At 36.7% G+C, this 26,773-nt stretch overlaps 1 protein-coding gene across 1 annotated transcript in view; it reads right to left on the minus strand.

Annotated features, from left to right (window-relative positions):
* LOC126456474 (serpin B6-like) overlaps window positions 1-26,773 on the minus strand; it is a 168,257-nt gene that overhangs the window by 34,526 nt on the left and 106,958 nt on the right. The window contains exons 6-7 of the mRNA XM_050092225.1: window positions 13,084-13,269; window positions 264-405 (exon numbers count right to left, since the gene is read on the minus strand). Coding sequence (XP_049948182.1) covers window positions 264-405; window positions 13,084-13,269 — 328 coding nt within the window. The remainder of the gene's footprint in view (window positions 1-263; window positions 406-13,083; window positions 13,270-26,773) is intronic.

Here is a 26,773-nt window from a genome sequence, read left to right on the forward strand (position 1 = left end):
TAATATCTCTCTTCTATGTTTCGAATCGTGATGCATGAGGGTAAAAGCGGCAGAAAGCCACGGTTTCCTAACATCTTCTGATGTGCACGCTAGAGTCAACTGTGGCAGTCTGAAGAGCTAGGCTCTTGAACTGACGCGATTGGGCTAAGTCATACTAGTGCATGATGTCCCTTTGTAATCAGAAACGAGAGCTGCAAGCAAAATACGAGTACATTTCGCGATGTGTTCGCCCCCTCTTGGTAGGCTAAGTGCAATGCACTCACCTGTTGCCGCTGCGGCCTCCGTCCCCTCCTCGCTGACTTCAATGAACGCCTTGTGCAGCACTTGATTCACCACCAGATGCTCCTTATCACTGATGCCACTGAAGTTGGCCTTGTTCACATCGAACATGGACCTCATCTCGAGCTGAAACACGCCGTCAGAAAATTAAGATTACTTACCATTCCACCGTGAAAATTACGGCGTTATTATTTGATAGCTACAGGGACACAAATCTGTTAACAGCTCCATATAAACTCTGTGCCAAAATTAGTACAAGGTGCCTGAACACAATTAGTGAGTCGCGTGTAGTATAACAACAGCACGATTTTGAGGGAAGGACGTTCTTGTAGCGGATGATGCTGTAGTACACAGAGAAGTTGCAGCATTAGAAAATTGTAACGAAATGCAGGAAGATCTGCAGCGGATAGGCACTTGTTGCAGGGAGTGGCAACTGTCCCTTAACATAGACAAATGTAATGTATTGCGAATACATAGAAAGAAGGATCCTTTATTGTATGATTATATGATAGCGGAACAAACACTGGTAGCAGTAACTTCTGTAAAATATCTGGGAGTATGCGTGCGGAGCGATTTGAAGTGGAATGATCATATAAAATTAATTGTTGGTAAGGCGGGTACCAGGTTGAGATTCATTGGGAGAGTGCCTGGAAAATGTGGTCCATCAACAAAGGAGGTGGCTTACAAAACACTCGTTCGACCTATACTTGAGTATTGCTCATCAGTGTGGGATCCGTACCAGATCGGTTTGACGGAGGAGATAGAGAAGATCCAAAGAAGAGCGGCGCGTTTCGTCACAGGGTTATTTGGTAACCGTGATAGCGTTACGGAGATGTTTAATAAACTCAAGTGGCAGACTCTGCAAGAGAGGCGCTCTGCATCGCGGTGTAGATTGCTCGCCAGGTTTCGAGAGGGTGCGTTTCTGGATGAGGTATCGAATATATTGCTTCCCCCTACTTATACCTCCCGAGGAGATCACGAATGTAAAATTAGAGAGATTAGAGCGCGCACGGAGGCTTTCAGACAGTCGTTCTTCCCGCGAACCATACGCGACTGGAACAGGAAAGGGAGGTAATGACAGTGGCACGTAAAGTGCCCTCCGCCACACACCGTTGGGTGGCTTGCGGAGTATAAATGTAGATGTAGATGTAGACTGGGTGCTTATTAAAACAAATAATTATTCATTGACTCACAAAAGCATTTGAAGCGGAGGCACAAGCTGTGGGAAATAATGCAGCAGAATTAATAAAGAATTTATGTAAGCAAACTGCCACCTGTGCTGAGAACTTGGAGAGAAGATGCCCGGATGCAGTCTTTGATCTATGCGCGAGATAATGGTGCCCCCCCCCCCCAATCAGTGAACTATTTGTAATTGACGCAACTATAATTGTCTGCCAAAGACAAAAATACATGTTTTAAGTGGCAGCACAGTTTTAAGTATTTGCAGGCAACAAGTTCCAGAGATGTCCTTCAACAAATCTAAAATAATGACACTTAAGGGGATAAATCCAGTTCCCTCAAAAATGCAATTCACAAATATAATCGAGCAAATATGAAAATTTAACTATTTGGGATGTCTGAAGATCTGAGAAGTAAATTAAATAAATTCTATATGAAACGCGGTGCTATAAACAGAAAGTTCACCAATAGAACAAGAAAGAACATACAAATTAAATTTTAGCAAGTGATGACGCCGCTTACGAAGTTATTTGGCAGAGAGAATTGGAATATGAGTATAAATGAAATCCCTGAGAAGAATGGCTGGGTATACAGTTAGCGATAAAGCAAAAATGAAAATGTCAGGAAGAAATTAAAGGTATTAAATATACTTGGCGAATAAAATTAAACGTTAATAAAAGCAAACAAGAACTCAAAAGTAAGTGGGACTAGCACCTCTTACGAATGGAAGACAAACGCTATTCCGTAAAAATTGAAACGCGAGGACACTCATGGAGTTCCAGTTTGCACGGAAAGGGCTATTCGGTCCACCGTGAGGATGACCGTAATTATTTATTGGCGCCCTTTAATACACTGTATGACAAAAAAAGCGAAGCCGCAGAAGACAAGGCCGAATGTTGATGTAACTTCGTTCATGTGCTCACCATCATCGTATATGTAAATCATCATAGTTGTAATTTCACCTACATCATACTCCGTAAGCCACCCGACGGTGTGTAGCGGATGGCGGAGAGTACTTCTGGCGCCACTACGTAATGCCCCCTTCCCAGTTCCACTCGCGAATGGCATATGGGAAGAATGATTGTCGGTAAGCTTCCGCATTGGGTCTAATTTCTCGAATTTTCTCGTCGTGGGCATTACGCGAGGCGTCTATGGGAAGAAGTAACATGTTCTACTCCTCCTGGAAAGCACTCCCTCGCATTTGCAACAGTAAACGTCTCCGGGATGCACAACAACTCTCTTATGTGATAGGTGGAATCGCCACCAGAGAGCATTAGTGTCGGTGTTTACTGTTGTTACCAGGTCTGGTGTAGCATCCAAGGGGCGTGAAAAACGTCAGATGTCGAATAATCGCTGTAAAGGACACGGAGATGCCGCGTAGTTGTATGAGACAGCGTTATCAGCACCTACCAGCAGGCCCACAACAGGGTTCGTTTTTGGTTTTCAAGATTTGAAACCTCATGTGGTTTCGTGAATTTTCTTCTGCTGTTTTCCATCAGCTCTTTTACTACTGAAACTCCTTTCACTTCACTTTCAGCCATAATCAAGAATGTATAATATTAAAGTAGGATTTTAGTGCTAGAAAATTTCCAGCTGGCCTAGTTGGCAGAGTTTGGAAGTGATCTCATTCTGTCTGGATCTACATTTGGCCGACTGATCGAATCGTGCAGTATCCAAATTTTCTGGGTCATTCGGATGTGACAGTGGCCCGATGTTGGACTGTTTGGGAACGTGAAGGCAGCAATACTCGTCGACAGCGTTCCGCTCGATAACGTCTGGCCACCAAAAGGGAAGATCGGCATGTCGTGCACCGAGCTCACATCGCAACTCCTTCTCACCTGCGCCTGCCTTCTGGGATCCTGTGATGGACACCCTTGCAATATTGTCGTCACGCACCATTGATCGGAAACTACCCTTAGAGCGGGGTAAGGAATTACCGTTTCATGAGTAGGATGGCGTTAAAATCACAAGACAAACGGCAACTTTTGAAGTGGTGCCATGTCCGAGAAGCGTAGATTGCTGATGAATCGCGGTTGCGGAATGCCCTGGATGGACATCGTCGGCCAGTACAGCAGGGACCTGGAGAGAGGATATATTGTTCTGATGTTACGGTGTTACTGCTAGTGCCTCGGGGTGGTGAGTCGAGCGACAGTGCCATGGTACCGTTTTTCAGCAGGACAACGCTCGTCCATGCATGACACACGTCTCCATGAACTGTCTGCGTGGTATTGAGGTACTCCTGTGGCCGGCAAGACCCCCACATCTGTCCACGACAGGACACGTGCGGTACCTGCTCGGATGACATCCCTGCCCCAGTGCCAGTATACACCGGCTGCCTCAGGAGAGGATACAACATTTTTATGACACCCTACCCAACCGAATCAGTGCATGCTTCCAGGCCATAGGAGGTGTAACGTCGTGCTAATAAGTGGTTTTGTGCTGCCACGTTCTTTGTAAATTTGATGCCATTTTGCAGTCGCGTTTTGACGTAATATCATAAACCCTCTCGACCTATGAAATTTCACTGCGTTTTCTCCTCCCGTTCCGGGAGCTTCACTTATTTTGTCAGGCAGTGGTATAATATAGTGGACTGCTGTATATCCGCAATAAACTGACATGTCTACATTGACTGGAGTAATAGGCGAGTACGATGTTGAAACTTCCTGGCATATTAAAACTGTGTCGGATCGAGACTCGAACTCGGGACCTTTGCCCGTCGCGGGCAAGTGCTCTACCGACTGAGCTACTCAAGCACGATTCACGACCGCTCTTCACAGCTTCAATTCTGGCAGGACCTCGTCTCCTACCTTCCAAATTTCACAGAAGCTCTCCTGCGAACCTTGCAAGACGGGCACTTCTGGAAGAAATGATATCGCGGAGATATGGCTTAGCCACGGCCTGGTGGAATGTTTCCAGAATGAATTTTCACTCTACAGCGGAGTGTGGCTCTGATATGAAACTTCCTGGCAGTTTAAAAGTGTGTGCCGCATCGAAACTGGAACTCGGGACCTTTGCCTATCTCGGGCAAGTGCCCACTGCAGAATGAAAATTCATTCTTGAGTAGGATGTTAGAATGTCATTACTGCATGCCCACTCTCCAAATTAGGTCTTATTATAGAGCTCCAATACATAACAGGATTTTAGGAATTCTTTGTTGACGATAATTCTAATTGAGAAAAAGATTAACATTACTAAGGCAAATATAAAGTGGACGAAAGGAAGAGAGGAAGACTAGAGATTCTTTCTATGATGACATACTTCATTAATGAACATGATACAACTTCATTATTTTTTTTTAATGGAGCCATTCTAAAAGTCTTCAGAAATGTCTGCAAACAGTAGAACATTAAATTTTTGCCGTCGGAATGGCTGTTCTCACTGAGAGATATTCTATGATATACCTCTTTCACAGATCTAACATCAAATCACTGGGAAAGAATAAATTGAATATGGCGATTGCAGAGCGTTACTGCTGCGGCGATTTAATGGCCCACCATCAGCCGGATGTTTACACCACTTTCAGAGGCAATAGCTACGTGATGTTTACGCTGTTATCGACGGAAACCTGTTTGGTCGAGATAAGAGACTCGTCGTCGGTTGTGAGTAGCACTTCTGAAGTGTTGGCTGAAGTGCAGTGGAACCACCGTCTCCATAGGCCAGGTTTCTTTTGAGTAATGCTGAAATCGATACAGAGAGTGTCGCTGGTAACATAAGCACTTACAAGTTATGCGAATTTTAAATAATAACCAGTTGCGATTAAATATGATAATACTAAAATAAGAAAATGAGTTATCATATACTGATAGACTGACATAGACAAGACTGCAAGATTTATGTTGAATAAACTGATAATTTATTCATTTAATCATTTCAGAGAAAAACGTAGAGATGGTGGCGCTACAATAATTCAACGTAACAAGAAACAAAATAAAAGAAAGTCCAGTTGCAGTAACCTAGTGTGAATGTGTAATTTGAATGGTAGCAGAATCCCTAGATACCTCTGAATCATCTCTGGTCCTCAAACAGAACAGAGTCCAACAGTACTTTTGAAACAGGCGCAAAATAATCGCGAACTCATAAACGTATACATTGTCCACTACAGTGGTTTTCGAAATTATCAGTAGATTCACGTAATCTAGTCAGTATTAATTCCAGATCAGCACGTAAATTACATTAAATTTCTGTAATGCCATCCTATGAACTTCACGAGTTGTTTTAAGTTCCCAATAATTCCTAGAATAACAAAAAAAACATTTTCCTCAGAATTTATCTGTCAGCGAATTTTAGAGTACAAGCGCGGCTGATTTTCGCGCAAAAACCAACACTTTAGCGCGCTGTCAGCTCTTTGACGCATTACCTGAAGACTGCTCTGCACCAGTGTTGACTACTGAATGCCGGAGAGTGAGTCCATAACCCGGAATAACCGAGCAACTGCCGCTCGTGCCAATCACATCTCGCTTTATATCGACAAAATGCAGAACTGGAATACTAACCAAGTCACAAATTTGACATATGATTTAAAATAAATTTTTCTCTTCCAGACAAAACACAATTTTCCGTATATAAAGCTGCAGACACAAATAATTAAAACATGTGTCTTCCACATACTTGCTTATGACAAATAACAAAGAAATATACTTGGCCAGCGCAGTTGACGCATTGTCTCGCACTAAATCTAGTGATGGTATCAAATCTTATGGAAAATTTGCCATTTTTAGGTTGTGTATTTTTAATACTGCCGAATTAATTTTTAGTCAAATAAATCAGAAAACAATTCTGAATGTAGACAAATATAATACTGTTATGTGTAGAGAGCTATAAGAAGTGCTGTACTGCTTTCACTTGTTGTGTGACTGTGGAGAATATGATGATCTGACATATTTACAGAACTAAAAATATTTGAAGCATGAAATAATGCAATAAACAAGGTATGTGCAAATGTGGATTTTTTTAGATGACAGCTACAGTGCTAGGCTGCTATGCAACACCTAGTTTGTCATTATCGTAAGAGTTGTTCAGTGGTTAACAATTTTCAATGATTTCCGTAAGGGCGCTCGTTTACTGTGTCACCTAACTTCTGTAGTTTTTGTGATGACTGTAATATTAATGTGTTAATAAATGCACCTCAGGGCCATGGATATCTTGATATGACAGGGTTTGTGTTACAATGAAACATCGAATTTCTTTTGAATTGTCGAGTATTTCACGGTAGTTGCAGCTGCCTCCACTTTACAATGTACTCACACACTAGACCAGCCGCTTCCTCCAGCTCCTGCTTCTTGGGGGAAAAACCGCCGTTTAGCTGCCACAGGGCATTCGCGTGTCGGCGACCGCTTGGCCATCCGTTAAAGTCCTTCGCCCCAGCCCGTTCATCCGATCCAACACTGACTTAAATATCTACGAGTTAAAACTTTCACCTACCTCATATCTCGCCAGCATACATGCTTCGTAGCAACAATCAATGAGATTTTAAAAAATCACCAACAAAAATGTGATGGCACATATTAATCCATTTACTGTTTTCTCAGTCTATGGTTTCATTTATTTTATGGGTTATTTGAATGTACTATTTTTTTACCGGTATTCACATGACTCAGCATATGTAAAAAAAGATGGAAGATACAACATGATATTCATTAAAAATAATAAACAGCATTCTACAAATTCTAACAGTTTTGTCACTAACAAAGTGTCCTCTGTGGGCATCAGGTGTTCTCATGGATATCTGATCATCTGTTAAATATTGTTCCTGGTAAGAAAAGTTAATCTGAATTACAGTTGATACAATATTTTCTTTAGTACAAAATATGTAAGTCTGAAGTCTAACACACAAACATGACCTTGTCGCTTAGTCTGGCGGCACAAGTTTCCTCGGAGAGAACTGTTTGCTTCCAGGTGGCGGGCCGTTTAAATGCCGCAGCAAGTAATTTTAGCCCATGTTTCCGTGTCTGAGCTACTAAAGGGTTGTATCACTGAATCTGACTCATCGAGATCCGTATTCTGGTAGCAAAAATAGCGTAATTTCATAAGAAAAGGGTGATAATAGCGTCTCGTTTATTGATAAAGTTCCGAGAAAGCATTTTTCGTTTTTGCTTCATGGCCCCCTGTCGCTGTTAGTCGAGGTTTAGAGAGCTTACAAATATCTTTAACGGATCAAATGTAAATTGACGTGGTGATGATGATGATGATGATTTATGGCGGAGGTCGCTATACAGCAAGGTCATCAGCGCCCTTGCGTTAATGATGTACCAAAGAACATTGTGAGATTCTATGGAAAAAGATTAATAAACCTGAAAACTACGTTTCATTCCACCACAAATATCGTAAAGCAACCCCAGAACTTCAGAAAAGAAAATAAAATTCCAACGAGATACAGGAGAATAATTAACTAAATTCATGGCTGAAATAGCTGTAACGACGCTTTTAACAAAAGACAGATAATCTTGGCTGGATGAGGACATAGAAATAATACGTGAACCAGCCACTCTGTGATACATTAAGATCTCACACCCAGTATTTTGGGAAGAATTCCAGACACCACACGAAATCTTAATAAACGAACAACACTCGCCTCGTTGTCAGTTAAAATAGAGGGAATTACCCAGTTCAACCCTCAAGTTCAATGAACAATATCCACTCTAAGCCAAGTAAGGGCTGCTTCTTCACACCATCGCGAGCGGAAGGGGTAATCCATAGCCGCACTGAAGTCTTAATGGAACATAGTTTATAATTCCTCACTTCCAGCCACTGAACTTGCCACCAACGTATGACCTTCCTAGTCACAAACAAAGTGACAGCCCGCAGGGGACTGAACAAAGAGCAGGAGGAGGAAGACAGCAAGCCTCATTAGCAGCCGCATCAGCGAGTTCGTTTCCCTGAATCCCTATGTGCTCCGGAACCCAGCAAAAAATTATTTCTTTGTTTTATCTTTGCAAGGGAAGGATCCTGCACCTGTGGCACCATCCGATCTGCTGCATACATCTGTCCAGTAGCGAGAAGGGCACTTTGAGAATCGGAGCAGATGATAAATTTTTTGTCACGACGCCGTCTCATCTGCAGGATAGCGAACAGTTCCGCGTAATAAACTGAAAGTAACTTGAGGACACGACTTAAGGCTCCTAACATCGTGCTACAAATAAAATGTTAAATCAATCCAGTCTCTAAAGTAGAGTATGTAGGTAATACACTGTCGTGCAAAACGTTAGGACGAAGATAACTTTTGTAATTTTTGCATTATGTCTCATTGCTAAGTAACACAACTGGATGAAAGTTTCACCATGCAAAGAAAGAACTGCTACAGTACAATCCACTTCCGAAGGTAACTGATAGAAATACGCAGTGAGATGAACAAAACTGGCACTTTTATTAAAAGACAATTACACGGAGATCACAATTATTCATCATGGTCCACTAGACATTCCAAAAGGTGGAACGTGATTCTGAATGGGGTGTGTGATCACCACATACGGCAATGCATGTACTGCAATGCGCTCTCATCCTGGTCACAAAGTTGGTAAGGAATTCTTGTGATAGAGCGTTCTATTCCGTCATCACCGCCGTTGACAACTGCCATATGGTCGGGATTTAAGTCTGGTGGAACGAGCGGGCCATCCATTCGCCGAATATTCTCTCGTTCCAACAGTTCTTGCCCTGTGCAATCGCGAATTGTCATAGGTAAAAGATGAAGTCAGACCGAATGCAGCTGTTAAAAGACGCATGGATACGTTGACGGCCGTGCGGTTCTAGACACTTCAGTCCGGAACCGCGTGACTGCTACGGTCGTAGGTTCGAGTCCTGCCTCGGGCATGGATGTGTGTAATGTCCTTAGGTTAGTTAGGTTTAAGTAGTTCTAAGTGCTAGGGGACTGATGACCTCAGATGTTAAGTCCCACAGTGCTCAGAGCCATTTGAACCATTTGATACGTTGACCTCTACCATCCTCCAGTGCAATACGCTCACAGGTCAACGTTATTGTGACACTGTACTCCATTCCCATGTGCGCCCTTTCAGAGGTGCATTCGGCTTTTAATTCGCTTCTGTGGATCACATTATGTGACCACATAAAACGGCGCATGTGCAAGACGTCTTGGAACGAGAGAAGATTCGGCGATTGGACTGGTCTGCCCGTTCCCCCGGCTTAAATCCCATCGAGCACCTGTGGGAACCGTTGGGAGACGTATTACGGCACATCCACATGTGTACCAACACTCAATTCCTAAGCTTTGTCCGCAGCTCGTGGTCGTGCGGTAGCGTTCTCGCTTCCCACGCTCGGGTTCCCGGGTTCGATTCACGGCGGGGTCAGGGATTTTCTCTGCCTCGTGATGACTGGGTGTTGTGTGACGTCCTTAGGTTAGTTAGGTTTAAGTAGTTCTAAGTTCTAGGGGACGGATGACCATAGCTGTTAAGTCCCATAGTGCTCAGAGCCATTTTGAACCTAAGCTTTCTGGGGTCGCGGCTTGTGACGTCACCCCACAGGTACCTGGTATAACCACTAGGTGTCACATTCAGTGAGTCGTCTTTAGAGAGAGAGTGGTGAATACCGCAGCCATATTGCTACCTAATTGCAGATCGTGGCGTGACGTACGAATGGACGGTAGCTGAATGCAAACTCTGCTAATGTACACTGAAGAGCCAAAGAAACTGATACACCTGCCTAATATCGCGTGGGCCCCCCGCGAATACGCAGAAGTGCCTCAACACGACGTGGGATGGACTTGAATAATGTGTGAAGTAGTGCTAGAGGAAATTGAAACCATGAATACTGCTGGGTTGTCCATCATATATCCGTAAGAGTACGAGGTGGTGAAGATCTCTTCTGAATATCACGTTGCAAGGCATCCCAGATATGCTCAATAATGATCGTGTCTGGGCAGTTTGGTGGCCGGCGGAATTGTTTAAACTCAGAACAGCGTTCCTGCTGGAATTGCCCAAGTTCGTCGGAATGCACAATGGACACGAATGGATGCAGGTGATCAGACAGCATACTTACGTACTTGTCACTTGTCAGAGTCGTATCTAGAAGTATCAGCGGTCCATTATTACTCCAACTTCACACGCCCCACACCATTACAGAGAATTGACCAGCTTGAACAGTCCCCTGCTGACATGCAGGATCCGTGGATTCATCACACTGTCTCCATACCCGTACACGTCCATCCACTCGAAATAATTTGAAACAAGACTCGTCCGATCGGGAAACATTTTTCCAGTCATCAACAGTCCAATGCCGGTGTTGACGGACCCACGCGAGGCGCAAAGCTTTGTGTCGTGCAGTCATCAAGGGTACACGAGTGAGCCTTCGGCTCCGAAAGCGCGTATCGATGATGTTTCGTTGAATGGTTCGCACGCTGACACTTGTTGATGGCCCAGCATTGAAATCTGTAGCAGTTTGCGGAAGGACTGCACTTCTGTCACGTTAAACGATTCTCGTAAGTCGTCGTCGGTCCCGTTCTTGCAGGATATTTTTCCAGCCGCAGCGATGTCGGAGATTTGACGCTTTGCCGGATTTCTGATATTCACGGCCCTTGTGAATTGGTCGTACGGGAATATCCCCACTTCATCGCTACTTCGGAGATGATGATGTCCCATCGCTCATGCGCCGACTGCAACACCACGTTCAAACTCATTTAAATCTTGATAACGTGATAGCAGCAGTAACCGATCTACCAACTGCGCCAGATACTTGTCTTATTGCCGACCGCAGCGGAGTAGTTTGCCTGTTTACATATCTCTGTATTTGAATACGCGTGCCTCCACCAGTTTCTTTGGCGCTTCAGTGTATCCCTGGCACTGGAGCAAAAACACAAGATGAAATTGCGGAAAATACGGCAGTGAACGAGTTTTTAATTACTGTATGCTTATTGGAACAATAACATATATCCTAGCGCTATTTACACTAACAGTAATTGGAATTCAGATCAGTGAATGTGAAAGACATTTATGGAGCTACATATGTCTGCATTGAAGCTTGTACAGGAGACAAATCATTGAACTGACAAGAACACGGAATACAAGTTGAAATGTATTAAGACATCCTTTCCACGTCAAGTGCAGGAAGTTAAACATACGTAAAAGACATGTTATGGCAGATAAGATACAACCCCGCAATAAATATTACGTCTCAGTAAATTTGCATGTGTGCTATGCCATGAGATTACAAGCTTTATAGTCAGATTTCTTCAGCAAAATATCTTCACGCGGACGCTTATTTACAGTAAATAGTGCTACAGGATCCAACTACAATGCGAAAACAAACAGTTATCTAGTAGCTTCTATTACGTAAAAATTCAGAAGGTTGGGCTGTATTTGCACAAGGATGTGCTAGTCAGCTGCAAATGTATTTTTCTCCGGGTATTCTATATCTACTCTATTTAATGCTGATGCCCACTAATTTCTTCTTTCTCATTCCGTGGAGAAACAAATGTACGATGCATCGGTATTGTTAATAAAACTTTTTGGCATATTAATCTGGCTTTAATCTGTGAGAAAATTTCATTTCAATGCCCACTCCATAAATTTTGGATTATTATTATTGAAGTATATAAGTCATTTAACATGTGTGTATCAAATTTTAATTTGTTTTGCGTGATCCATAATTTTTCATTAAAATTATGATGCAGTTTTTATTACAATTTTCACTTCACAAAAATATAGAATTTAAATATAAATTTAAAAAAAATGCTGTAAAGGTAATTCGAATTTTAGACTCCTGCATTATCATACTAGACGCTACTTATTGACGTACAAATACCTGTTTCGTGTGGGCGAATTGTTTTGTAGTGAACAGAGTTCGGAAATCATCTCATTTTTAGATACAACTTTTTCGATTTCTTCTTTTTTTAAAACTGTGTCGCACTGTATTAAGAAACCGACATCTGGACACAGACTTTCAAATTCCATAAAGATAAATTATGAAAATGAACGAGGCCAATCCACAAGGTTGCCTTGTCAGATAAAAGCTCTTACGTACATCACAGGCGTAAAAATATATAAAGCTGCTGCCTGGCCAGAGTGCAAACACATGCAAAGTGTGTAAAAAATGTCAGTACTTCAGATATATTGCACTAACTTTCAAAAGCCTGGAACAGGATGATTTACTGAGTGTGACATCTACTGGCCGACCTAGGTACTGGGCGGCGTGACGTCATGAACCGTGATACCAGAAAGCTTAGGATTTAATGTCGAGCGTGCCAGCTGTCAGCTGCGGTGTTGGAGGAGTGCGACGCCTTACAACAACAACTCTTACCAAGGGTTGTGAGCAACATAGAAGCACACTGCAGGGTGCCCGCTGCCGTACGTGCTGATCGCACTCCATATTAAGAACGATGTTCCGCCTTCGTAATGCCTACTGGACCACCATGAATCGCCGTGACTGCAATGCAATAATTCTTTCAATAAATGTGCCGCTTCTGTTCGTCTCATTGCGTATTTTTTAATTTACCTTCTGTACCGTAATTTTAGCCGTTCTTCGTATGTATGGTCCAAGTTTCGTAGAGCTATGATGCTAGGCAGTCACAATCACGCGAAAGTTACTTTGGTCCTTAAGTTTTGCACGCCAGTGTGTGTCTGCTATATGTGCTACCATATAAAACTTAGTCTCAAATTGCAGTGCACCCAAGTAACTCACAGTTTGAAGGCTTTCTTCAAGTTCTTTTTCGTACTCCAATTTGAACTTGGGTAGATACACATGGACCATCTGTTTAAACGTCTGGTCTGCAATGTCGAAGAGGTTTGCATCCGCGAGCTGCTTCTCGACGTCAAACAAGCCGTCTACTTCTGTTGGTAGAACCACCATCATGCTGAACCTGTTGCCCTAGAAAAGATAAGCAACAAACAAAAAATAAAAGATAAACAACAAAAAATAATATCTTACCGACTTTGGAATATATACCAGTAAGAAGGTAACAAAAATAATTATTGTACATTCGTACCAAGTAAGGAATTAAGTCTCATTTAGATATACAGGGTGATTCCATGATGGATGATGTATCAATTTGAGGTATCAGAACTTTATAGTTACCAGCTGGCTTGAGGTAAGCGGGAACTTGATGGTTAGTCAGTAGGCTTCTTGATCAGTCGAAATGACATAACCACGCACTACATGAGGTGATCGTCTACAGGCGGATGATCCGCTTGCCTACAAGATTGCGTGAGGACAGCGCATATTATTTTGAGTCAGTGTAATATAACGGGTCCTTAATGACGCAGGACGCCATTTCATGATATTCCGCTTGTGGTACACTAAGAACTACGGTCAAGAATTAAAGCAGTCATCAATCCGAAGGCTGCTTTGAACAGCACAGAACTTTACTAGGACGGTCCTGTTGGAGGTGGTATGCAACTGTCTTCCTCCCATCTTTGAACTGACTCATGAAGCCAGTTATGGAGGGGCCTACTGATTAACGCATTCTCTGATCCGCGCTGCAGCTCGGAATTTTGCACATTAACACTTAACAGTCGGAGTTCAAGAAGTGATAAGTGGCAGAGTAAGTTCTTGGACCGGTATGTGAAAGTTTTGCGGTGTAAGTGCATCTAGACGTTGTTTCCAACCAATAATGTAAACTGAGGTGACAAAAGTTTTGCGATACCTCTTAATATGGTGTCGGACCTCCTTTTGCCTGGAGTAGTGCAGCAATTTGACATGGCACGGACTCAATAAATAGTTGGAAGTCCCCTGCAGAAAAATTGAGCCACGTTGTGCACGAACTCACGTCACGATTACGTCTCATAAATGATCGGTACGTTTCATGTCGGGGATCTGAATGGCTAGATCATTCGCCCAAATTGTCCAAAGTGTTGTTGCAACCAATCTCTAACAACTGTAGCACGGTGTGATGACATCATTGTTTGGGAACATGAAGTCAATGAATGGCTGCAGATGGTCTCTAAGTAGCCCAACATAACCATTTTCAATCAATGATCGGTTACATCTGACCAGAGGACCCAGTACATTCCACGTAAAAACGGCTCACACCATTATTGCGCAGTGTCTTGTAGACAACTTAGGTCCACAGCTTCTTGGGGTCTCCGTTACACTTGAGCCCTACCATCAGCTCTTACCAATTGAAATCGGGGACTCAACTGACCAGGCCACGGTTTTCCAGTAGTGTAGGGTCCAACCGATATGGTTCCAAGCCCAAGAGATGGGCTTCAGGCGATGTTGTGCTGTTAAGGGGAGGTTTACTATCTTTGGCCCGAAAAAAGTATGTTCTCTGAGAATTTTTTTTCACGGGATGTGTCATAGATACCAATGTCAAATTTGGTCAAAATGATTATTGATATTTCCTCTACAAACTGGAATTTTTTCGACCGGAAATGTCGTAAGTGCCGTCGGAACGAAACAAAATTTCGATGTAGACCTCCACTCGCGGAATGTCACAGGTCAGCTGGCTCGTCTGAAATCAAAATTGAGTTGACGTTAGCGAAGTATATAAGATTATTTAGGAGATTTACCTCGCTTAAGTTATTTGGACAATAGGAAACAAAATGGCGGCCATTTGAAAAAAATAGGGTTTCCTCATCGATTTTTCTACTTCGTCGGCCAAGCAAAAATATTTATAGCTGATGGGTCGGAATAAAAGTTGTACAACTCCTAGACAATTCAGTTAGCTTCGTCGGAAACAAAGAATCAATGCCAGTCAGTTCAGTCGATTTGAAGTTACCGTGCCACGCGATAAAAAAGTCATTTCGATAAAAACGCGTTTGTAGTTTTGACTACATATAAATGCAATATTATGCAACGTACGTTCAATCTGCTATTCCGAGTCCATAAACTAGTCCTCCCTCTTCCTCATAGAAGGCGTTCTGCTCGGTCTGGACCATCCAGCGCTGCTCCAGAGCAGCTCGTATGGTGACGTCCATCATTGTCACGGTCTTCAAAATTGCTGAATAACCTTCATTGAGGCTGCTCACTGCCAGGAAAGTCGCAATCTCCACAGTCTGCGCACCAGAATGCAAATACTTGGGGGCTAACTTCCAAACACACGCGCCCAAACTTTCATTTGAATTTTTGTGTTTCCTCCCAAGCACCGGTACAACAACTCGTCCTCCTAAAGCAAAACAACTGGTGGGTGGAAAACGCCGATTTCAGGCAGGTGCATTTTTTTTGTTCAACTGCAAATAGCAAACATTTCTGTTCTGTACTAGGAAAAACCGTTTCCTTGGTGGATTCTAAACATTTTTATGAATCCAAAAATGCAATTTAAAAAAAATAGATTTTTGAACCAAAAGATAGTAAACCTCCCCTTAAAGACACTCACGTCTGTCGTCTGCTGCCATATCCCATTAACCCAAAATTGCGCTGCACTGTCCTAACGGATATGTTTGTCATACGTCCCACATTGATTTCTGCCGTTATTTCAAAGTGTTGCTTTTCTATAAGCACTGATAACTCTCCGCTGCTCTCGGTCGCCAAGTGAAGGCCGTCGGTCACTGTGTTGTCCGTGGTGAGAGGTAATGCCTGAAAGTTGGTATTCTCGGCACACTCTGGACATCATGATTCTCGGAATACTGAATTCCCTAACGATTTCCGAAATGACATGTCCCATGCGTATAGCTGAAACTACCATTCCGCGTCGAAATTCTGTTAATTCCCGTCGTTATAACTACTTTGGAAACCTTTTCAGATGAATCACCTGAGCCCAAATGACAGCTCCGTCAATGCTCTGCCAATTTATACCTTGTGCACGTGAACTACCGCCATCTGTCCATATCGCTGTCTCATAATGTTTATCACTTCAGTGTAATATTTCAAAATGATGATGTAAAAATAACACGGAAGGCTGTAATTTCGTTATTTTTGTTAATACTGAAGATTGCAGTTTTATTTTTTTTCGTTAAAAATACTGAAGGCTGTGTTTTGGTATGTATTTGTTACTAAATGGTAAGTTTCTACTCATTATTAAACCATAATAGTGAAAAAGTAAGGTCTACAGACTAATTTTATGAAGCTGTTTTTCTTGTTTCGATGCGAGGAATCTGAGCGCAAAACGTTATCCTTAGAGTAACACTGGTAAGTATAGACATCGCTAGTCTTAAATTTTGCTTATTACACTATTTACTCTAGGCTATAGATTTTATTGGAATTAATATAGTCGGAAAAGCTTCTATGAAAAGTACGAATACCATTTTTACGTTTCGAAGTCGGTAGGCGTGAGGTATTGGCGAGCAGGTGAGTGTTGGTATGAATTTTTATTGGGGCCCTTGAGGCACTTTCGCCTTCAGAGTGGGCCCTGTGTTAAGCATTTGGTGGATTTACTCTCCTGATGTAAACGACATACGTTCAATTCAGAGTAACATCTCCTACATTATAAAGCATAAAATCAAGACGTCAGTCGTTTGTAAGCATATTTGGAGCTAGCTTTCTTCCACACTGCACATGTAAGCAGAGAGATAGACCTGAATTCGATTCCTAGTTATACTCAGTTTTGGTGACTGTTTTTTGTGAAATACTTCTCCTAATAACGAACGGACATTTCAGATAATATTGTTTCATAAATTATCTTGAAAAAGTTAGCTGCTAAGGTAATACAAATTATTTCCGCTAACAGTGCACATGTACGTTGGATGATTACTGAAGATACGTGATATGATGAAAACTGTTTTTGCACACACTTCAGTGTTACAGGCTTTTTATTTACTCACTTTTCGTTGGTTTTTTGACTCAGAACGATCATATTGAGAGACGTGTATATTTCTTTTAGATCTCTAACAATAATGTTATGGAGCTGGCATAGTTCCATCCCAGATGAAATCCTGGCTGTTCGTCTAATGAACTGCTGGGGAGAAGTTACACAAGAGTAAGCAAAATACTCAGAATTTGGTGGAGACTCTGCTGCAGATTATATAGCTACTATTAGCTACTATTTCTGAAGTTTCGAACACTACTACAGTAACTGATGGTTGTCTAAGTAACAGTGTAAAGTGGTCCAGTGGCTGAAACGGCTAGTACAGAGGCAGTAGGTTCATTTCATGAATTGATACTGAACTGGTTACAAATGCGGATTCATGTCCCTGGTCAAAAGTTGTTTGTGAAACCCAGTTCCTTAGGAAATGCCTTCACCATTGGGATATATGGATACTAACAGAAGTTGAAATTACTAATTTCCTGCAGATATTTTCAAACTTTTTCAGCACAGATTTTGTACTCCTGATTTATTGGTATGTTTACCACACCATAATGCATGATAAACTTAAAAATACTTAACAAATGGAGCAGATTTATTGGTTACTACTCTGAGACAACATACTGTTTTGTATTTAATTCTTATGGTGCATACAAAGTTATGTCACTTTAAAGTGTTAGTCTTTTTAATGTACCCTGACCACATATAAGCCAAGATATTTCTGAGAGCTTGCAATAAAAGAAGCACACTAATATATGGATGGTAACACTACTGAAAAGATGTGCACACTGTAACTACAAGCTGGTTGGGAAATGGATGCACACATGTCACTGTTCTCTGAAATTTAATTCACTGCAGTATTGTCGATCGGCATGCTATGAAAGCAGTAGGATATCTATGCCAGTTCTGGTGCAAAGAGCGACCTAAGCCAAATGTCAAGTGTGCAAATCCAGAATTCAATTTCACAGTTCCACCCCAAACCAAAAAATACAACTATCCCATATCGAAAAACTTAAAAAAAATTAAAAATTATGTTTACAAAAATATGATGAACAAAGATGAGCTGCTCAAGAGCTTGCAAAATCAATGCAAAAAAATCTCAATGTATTTAGAAGAAAATAAAAATATATTTAAATACAATAACATGAGTTGAATGATCTTTATTTACTTCTTTACCATGATAAACAACACGTAATCCTACAAGTTTACCTAATTTATCATCATTTTAAACATTTCTCTATATCGAGCTGGAAGAATAATTTTATATTTTTCATCTAAAACTAATAATATCTTACCTCCAAATTTAGTTGTCAAAATTTCTGCATTTGAAATTTCATTTGATTCATGCTTTTTTAGTGCTGATAATTTTGTGAGGAATTCTGAACACCCATTACTCATTGAGTCAATTAATACATTTTCAGTGCTACTGCACATTGAAATTTTTATTTATTTAGAAAAGAATTTAAAAAAAAATTATAAAAACGAAGAATGAGAGAAATTAAAATGTTATGCAAATGCTTGCATTTGGGAAACATTCATTTTTTGAAGAACTCAAGTTTTCGGTTTAAAAATTTTCAGTAAACTTTCTGTGTTGTGAATCATAAGTTAAATTCTTTTTACCATGCATAATAATATAATCAATTGTGTCATTTGGAATATTTGCATTAAAGAAAGCAAATAATTTTATTGTTGTTTTTTTGAGTAGTTACTACATTTACTCTTCAAGTCATATTTATTACATAAATTGGATAATTTTGAACAAAATTGAAAAGACTCACATTATGTTATTATTTAAGTGAGTTATTATTTTAAAATTACAGAAAGTATCATAAGCCTTCAAAAACTTACTTTGTGGGTCATGATTCCATAGTTACTACGGAAAAACATCATCTCTTCCATTTTTGTATGTGTATTTTGTAATTTTCCATGATCAAATAAAGAAGTATCAAGCATTTCATTTTTTCTATTAGTTTGGAGAAGAATAAAAATAAAGCAAGCACATTCAGTTGAATTACAGTAATTAGTAATATGTAGTTCAAAATTTCTTTTTCATTGTAATCCAGCAATTTCAATTGTTTGAAGTTCAAACAAACAAATTGAACTTTTCATATTTTAAAGTCTTTCTTGTTATAGTTCAACTGAAAATTCTGGTTCATATTTCATAACAGGAACACGAATTTCCATACTTCTTACAACAATTTTACCTTATTTTGGAAGAGGAGAATTATTATTTTTAGTAGTCCAATAAAGATAACAATTTTTTTTATCTTTTCTCGAACTCCAAGTAAAAATTACAGTTAAATCACCTTCAAACATAATTTCTGAAAAATATGTAAAAAATCAACCAAATAATTCTAGTGATAAAGAATGTCATTTTGTTTAATATTAATTTTTCCATTGTTAAAAATGTCTTCCATATTTAATTCATTCGAAAGAGAAGTTAAGTGAATAAGGGCTGAAGAAGAAATAAAAGGATGTTCGAGTCTAGATAAAATATTATTCCTTTTTTAAATGTAATAATGTCAAACTGCTTTAAGATATTATTATCAATGAGTTTAATATTTGATTTTCCATCATATGCAGAAAAATCAGTTCCTTCTGTATAAACAATATCAAGTCATGTAAAGTTGTGACCAATTGGGATGAACCCAACCACCTCAATATTAATATTAATTTCAGACTCATTATTGGGAGTTTTAGATTATTTGTTGTTTTCGTATTCACAGGAAATGAGTAAAATTGATAACTCTTGATTTGGTTCATGTTTCACCAGGAAAAAATTATTAATTAATTTTTAAAACAATAATTACACAAGCACCATTGAAGACAATCAAAGTATCATTTTTCTCAGTTATGATTGTCTCTTAATTTTGAATAGTATAGAAAATTGGAATCTTTACACGATGATTTGGCTCATAAATTATTGGAATACAAATTCAGAATTAGGCTTAAATGAAGCAATATATTAGTTTCTTCATGAAAATTATCATTATGTTTAACAAATATTCCTTCAGCCAAATTAAAATTTACATTTATTAACTCAAATGGAACAATTTTAGGAACATCATTAGCAACAGTTCTTTGATTAGGCTCAATAACTTGCTTATTAATTCATTCTTGCAATATCATTTTTTCTTATATCCATATGTATTTTTTAATCACTTTCAATGATGATCCTATTTAAACTTTCATTTGCTGTAGTGTGAATATTTGGATTTTTCGAATGAACATATTTTTCTAAATTTTTCAAAGTATATTGACCAATAACACTTTCTATCGTTTCTCCATCACAGTAAAGTTCATTGATTTTCAATGTGATGTTTGGAGTTAAAAAGTTGCGTAAAAGCCAACCAGTGAAACAGTTATTAAATTTATTCTTGGAACAGTTAATCTATTTCAATGAACAAAAGAATTATCACCTAATTGAAATAATCTACTCATTTATATTAGCAAAAATTATGTAAATAAATGGCAGACTGGAAGCCAAAAGTAAGAATTACAGAACATAAATCAAAATGCATACATGGTAAACTTTTACCAAATTCGATCTGATGAGCAATAACTGGATCACATGTGGAATAACATTAAAGATTGATAATTATATTTGAGCATCTGGCTGATTAAACTGGAACAACTTAATCATTTATATGTTTATTCAAAAAGTTTGAATCAACCAAAACACCAAGAATTTATAAAAAGATGTGAAAAATTGAAGAAAAAGTGAAAGAAAAGTGTTAGTTTTGTGAAAATAATGATGAAATTAGTCCATTAGACGAATGTGAAGAAAATTCAGTTCTTACTTTTGGTAATTCCTTCTTGAGAATCAGGATAAGTTTAGGGAATATTTTACTAGAGGTAGACATAGAGGAACAGATTGTTTTTATTTAAGTCAAACATATTATATAAAATACTGAAACAGTTAGAGAAACCTCAATTTTTTAAATATTTTTAGACAAGATACAACAAATATAAATCTTATTTATCATGAATTTGTTGTAGCCAACTTAAAGTTCAATGAATTTAAAGAATTATGTAATAAATGTTAGAATAAAGATAAATACCGTTTTCTCACAATTGATATGTCAAGAAAACTTAATGAAGGTAAATATAGAAAACAAAATAAGGGTTTTTTGAACGTTCAACATATACATTAAGCAAAAAGCGATGAACATAAATGATGAATGCAAACAACAATAAACATATACAATAAATGCAAAATAAAAAACGAATATCGTAATTTATTCTTAATAAATTTCGGCAAGATACGATGCAGAAGTTGTTAGAAAAGAGACAAAATAAAAAATTAAAGCACAAGTAAAAGAAGAGTTTACGAAATGGAAAAGAAACAGGAACAGAATACAAAAAAATTTTAATAGATCAACCAGTTAACAATACAATAGAAAAAGTCAAAATGGACTCTAAAAATTTGAACAGAAGTCCGAAAATAAATAGAGAATATAAATATTTATTAACTGATATTGATATTATTTCAAAATTTGCTTCGGCTATCCCAATTAAAGATAAAACAGTTAAAAATATAGTTGAATGGTTGGAAAAAATATTTATCACTCAATCGCCAAATATTTTGCAACAGATAAAGGCAAAGAATTGTACAACAAAGAATTTCAAGAGTTAATGAAAAATTTGATATTAATCATTATTCAACTTTTAGTAAATTAAAAGCACCTGTTGTTGTACAATTTAATAGAACATTGAAACAAAAAATGTGGAAGAAATTTGCTCGTCAGAGAAATTATAAATGGACTGAACTAGTTTCGAAATTAGTTGATGAATACAACAACACAGGACATTCAACTATAAAAATGGCCCTGAAAAATGTAAACAAAGAAGAAAAGCCTTACTGAAAACTGTATACATAAAAAATATGCTAGATGCTTAAGCCAGATTTAAAATTGGCAATAAATTGATAATTAGCAAATTGATTGGAATTTTTGAGAAAGAGTACCCTGCCAATTGGTCAACAGAAATTTTCGAAATTGAAGATGTAATTTTCTCCAACCCAGTCACATATAATTTGAAAGATGTTCATGGAAATTCTTACAAACAAAAAGTAATGAAACCGAATTTTCCAGAAACGTTTTAGAAAGTAAGGAGATAAAGGTTTTTAATTGGCTCCATTTTCATAATTCACATAATAGATGGGTAAATAAAGTTAATGTTATTTTTTAAAATGTTAATAAAATTTTTTGTACATAAATAGACAGTCTTATTTAATTTTTCAACATGTTTGGTATCGAATATAATATTAATTATGCTCACTGTTTCATGAAAGACGATAGAATTTATTTTGATGTTCAGATAAAGGTTAAAAAACCAATTAATGTCAAAATGATTTGAGGATTTCAGTTGATTGAATGAAATGATGCTTTTCATAAATTTTGTCTACTAAGATGTAATAAAGTTTGTATGAATGTTATTTAAAATTTAATGAAACAAGAACTTGGAAATTTAGTTTAATATTCTAAAAAGTTTGCTAAATTATTGATATCTTCATGCAATTGTTGTGTTGATTATTCAGTCAAAGAGTTGAAATGATTTAGACAGCAAACAGTTCTTAAAGTTTCCTTCATTCATTGATATAAGTTTCCAAAGATTCTTCACAGTTTTGGTCCACATTTCTGATAACATCTATTTGCTTTTATGCATTTTTAAATTGTGCTCAGATGAGATAGTTTCCATAACTAAAATTACTTAATCTCAAAAGAACAAAAGTAGGTCTTAAATTTTAAATGTTCAGTTGTGGAACAACTTATGGCAATAATGTACTTGTTTGCTCATTTCTTCCAAGCAGCGTTTCTACAGTTTTATCATATATTTCTTCTGACTTTTTATATAATTATCCTTAACTATTTCAGTTCTTTTAAGTGATTTAGTTGTCCTTCATAAAGTTGTTTTATTATTTTATATTCTCCATGTTTGTGAACGGATGGCAAAACATCAGAAGTAACTCATTTTCTAATTTTATTTGCTTTTTTTTACAAAATTAAAGTCTAAAGACCTGTTTCACTGATAAAAATCGTGAATTTTTCATTGTCTTCTATGTGTCTAAATTGTATGTTTTAAAATTTCTTAATATTTTTTATCATCTCTGTCAATATGCTTAAAAGCCTTATGTGTTTTACTATATTTTAAAAGTATAATCACATCTTTTGTTTTAAACCATGATTTGTTCTTTTCTTCAATAATTACTAAATCTTTTCTGTTGTTATAAATGCATTTTTTTTAGATCCACAGGCAACTCCATTTATATACAAAAGAATTTAGACAGTCCACTTGTGCACAAAAAAAAAATAAAAATAAATTCATATAGAAATTAAAATAACAAAACATAGTTTACCTTCAAAATTGAGCTGTAAAAGAAAGATACAAAAAAAATGTATTCACATCTGCCATAATAAAACTCGTGAAAAATGTGGAAAGGAAATTGAATATGACTATGTCAATAGCTGTTATCAATCAAAAGATGAGAAATTAGCATTACTTTATCAAAAATATAAAGACAAAGATTATCGAAAAGCTGAATGTTTTATGGAAAATTTATCTGTACATTTTTTTTAATAAATCATTTTTCTTATCTTTTGTTTGGATTTAATTCATTGTGTTCATATGGCAATATATTAATTCCAAATTTCAATACAACTCGTTTATCATTGTCAGAACTTAAAACAATTTTATTACACTCAACTGTATATAATTAATGTATAAATGATCTGATCTAATTCATTTTTCGATATTGCTTTATTTTGTCATCTAAACATTTTTCATAATTATTGAAAGTAATTTCATTTTTCACAACTGATTTTTTAACTGTTTTAGACTTTCTCTCTTCTTTTTCGCCAACTCTATGAACATAAATTTTTGATCTTAAACTCTTATGTTGTAGCATGATTTTTGTGCAATTTCCTTGTTTCATTTTTCCTAAGACTTTCTTGTTTGCTTTCTATAAATAATGTTTGCTGGATAATCATGTGTATCAAATTTTTCTATCATTGTCTCCAATTTCGTTTCTTTCAATTTTTCTTCTGAGTCCATATATTGATAAGGATAAACTGATTTTTCAATTATTAAATCTAGTTGTTTGCCTTCAAAATGTTTTGTTGTTTCTCTAAATTGTACTTTCGTGAGAAGATAATTTCTCATTGCTTGAAGCCATAAATTTAAATTTATCCAAAAATCTTTGTTAATTCATCTTCAACATGTTTACTAAAAGAATTATAAATTTGTTCATTATTTGGAATTGCATCAATTTGTTTCTTATCTATTGCCAATCTTTGATAAGCAAATGTGCATCATACATCGTTAAATTGTGAATATAAACTGGAAGAAATTTGGGATTTTTGTAATTAAGATTGTAATCTTCATATTCAGCTCCATGATATTTTCCTGTTAAAAGACAATGTTCTTTTTCTAATCGTCAAAATCAAATTCTCGTTCGTAAATGTGGCAGAGTTCTGAATTTTTAAAATTGAGTAAATCTCCTTTAGTCAGTTTCATTGGAACATTTTGTTTAAATGTTCTAGCAATTTCTCTTGGTTCTTTTTTCCACATTTCAACGAATTTTTGTTCTGCATCTTCATGTGTAACTGAATTTTTATAGTCACCATTCAAATATTTAACATAACTGAATGAAATTGGCAAATGTTTTTGATATTCATTGATATAAGTTTTTTCAGCATTTGCCTGACGAATCGTGAAATCTGTGTAGATCTGTGTACATTAAAAAAGACTCTTAATGAATGATAATAATTTTAAATTTAATTTTTTGACCTTTAAAAGGCATACCTATTTTTACTTCTTTATGTTCTTCACAATCGTTTCCATAAATGTCTAATTTTTCTTGTGAATAAAAATATCTTAAACATCGATCACAAAGAAAAATTTGATGTCCATTATTCGATGTTTGTGTACTAACTAATCTGGATAGATTCTTATCCAACTGTAATGTTAAATGTTTTCTTCTCAAATTAAAAGAAGATTTACATGCTTTTCCTGTTTATTTTGTGTGTGGTAAAGAGGTTATACAATAATTTTTCCGCTTCTTCACCACTTCTTTCATATGTATAAACTTTAATTGAAATATTTGATTTCTTCTCAAATTTTGGAATATATATTAAATTAACTGGAAAATTAATTTGGTCTTTTTGAAAAATGGCATCTAATTCTAGTGCAATATTTTTACATTTATTAACTCTTTCTGCATCATATTCTACAGGATGTAATGCTTATTTTGTAGCCCACAGGAACAATTTTTGATCTGTACTTTTTCCGTTAACTACAGCTTTTTTATCTCTAATTGATTTTGTTAAATCGATATATGAAGAATCGTAAAATGAGCTTGTGTCTATTAACATTTAACTCTAAATTGTCTATATTAAAAAAAGGCCAACCAGATTTTAATCCTTGGCATTTCTTCGATTTCATTTATTTGTTTATTATTTGAATTTTGGTAATATTCTTCTAAACCTGTTGTTCTGAAAAAACTTGATTAGATGTTTTTAAAGTTAAATTCTTGTATTTCTTCTTGCCTTTTAAAACTACAATAAAATTTCATGTTAACTTTAATTGATCTTCTTTGTCTTAAAATATTCTTTAATATGGTGACTTTTTCTTCTTTAATTTGATTAAAAAATTCTTGTATTTCCACAATATTATCTATATTATCGAACTCATAAGTTGATATTCTTAATTTGAACGGCAAACGTTCTCTGTAAACTTGTTTGGGTGATTTGAAAAAATCTTCATTGTCTTGAAAATTTAAATCAGCTAGATTTTTCTGAAAATTTTATTGTTTAATTTCGTGATATTCTACTACTAGATGCTTGTGAAGACCGTTCTCATTGTTGTTCATAATAATTTTGCTGTCAGATATATTGATAAGATCGATTAATTGATGTTTACTAATTTAGAATAATTTTCTAAATTTTTCTTTTTGCAAATTGGATGATGTTCATCTTAAGTTTTTTTACTAAACTCCATATCATTTTTAATTTTAACTTCAGTTCCTTTGATAAGATCAAATAATTGGTCTTTTCCAAATTTAGATTAATTTTTAAATTTTTTTCCTTTTCAGATTTGGTAAATTTCTTTTAGATTTTTCACCCAAATCATCGTCGCCAATGTTGTTTCTATTGCCACAAGAGCTTACAATAAGATCAGTCAAGTTTTCTTTCTAAACTTGTAATAATTTTTCAATTTTTCTGTTTCAGCTATTGATCGTCATTTTTTTTATTTTTATAATTTAATTCCTCCTTTCTCATTTTTTTCTATATTTCTTTCCTAATAAAATAGTCAATAAATTCCAAAAAATCGTTTCTAGTTACATTTGAGTAACCATTTTCTTTACAATAATTTTCTAAGTCTTTTAAATTCAAGCTCTTCTTTCCTTTACAGTAATTTTCTTGGCTCTCATACAGCCCAACTTCGTTTGTCATTTTTTCCATTGTATTTAGAGAGGATGAAATTTTAATTTTTTATATTTAAACGTTTTCAGTTGAATTGTACCTTCGAGATTTGGTTGTTTTCATTTATAGAGAATAAAATATAATGGTTTCAAAATTGTTTAAAAATGATAAAATTGAATTTGATTTTTTTGAGTTGGGAAAATGTAGTTTGGCAGTTGTAATTCATAGAGAACAAAATTTAACAGTTTTAAAATTGTTAAAATGAGAAATA

The sequence above is a fragment of the Schistocerca serialis genome, chromosome 2, assembly GCF_023864345.2.
Source record: "Schistocerca serialis cubense isolate TAMUIC-IGC-003099 chromosome 2, iqSchSeri2.2, whole genome shotgun sequence".
In the NCBI taxonomy this organism is placed as follows: Eukaryota; Metazoa; Arthropoda; class Insecta; order Orthoptera; family Acrididae; genus Schistocerca; species Schistocerca serialis.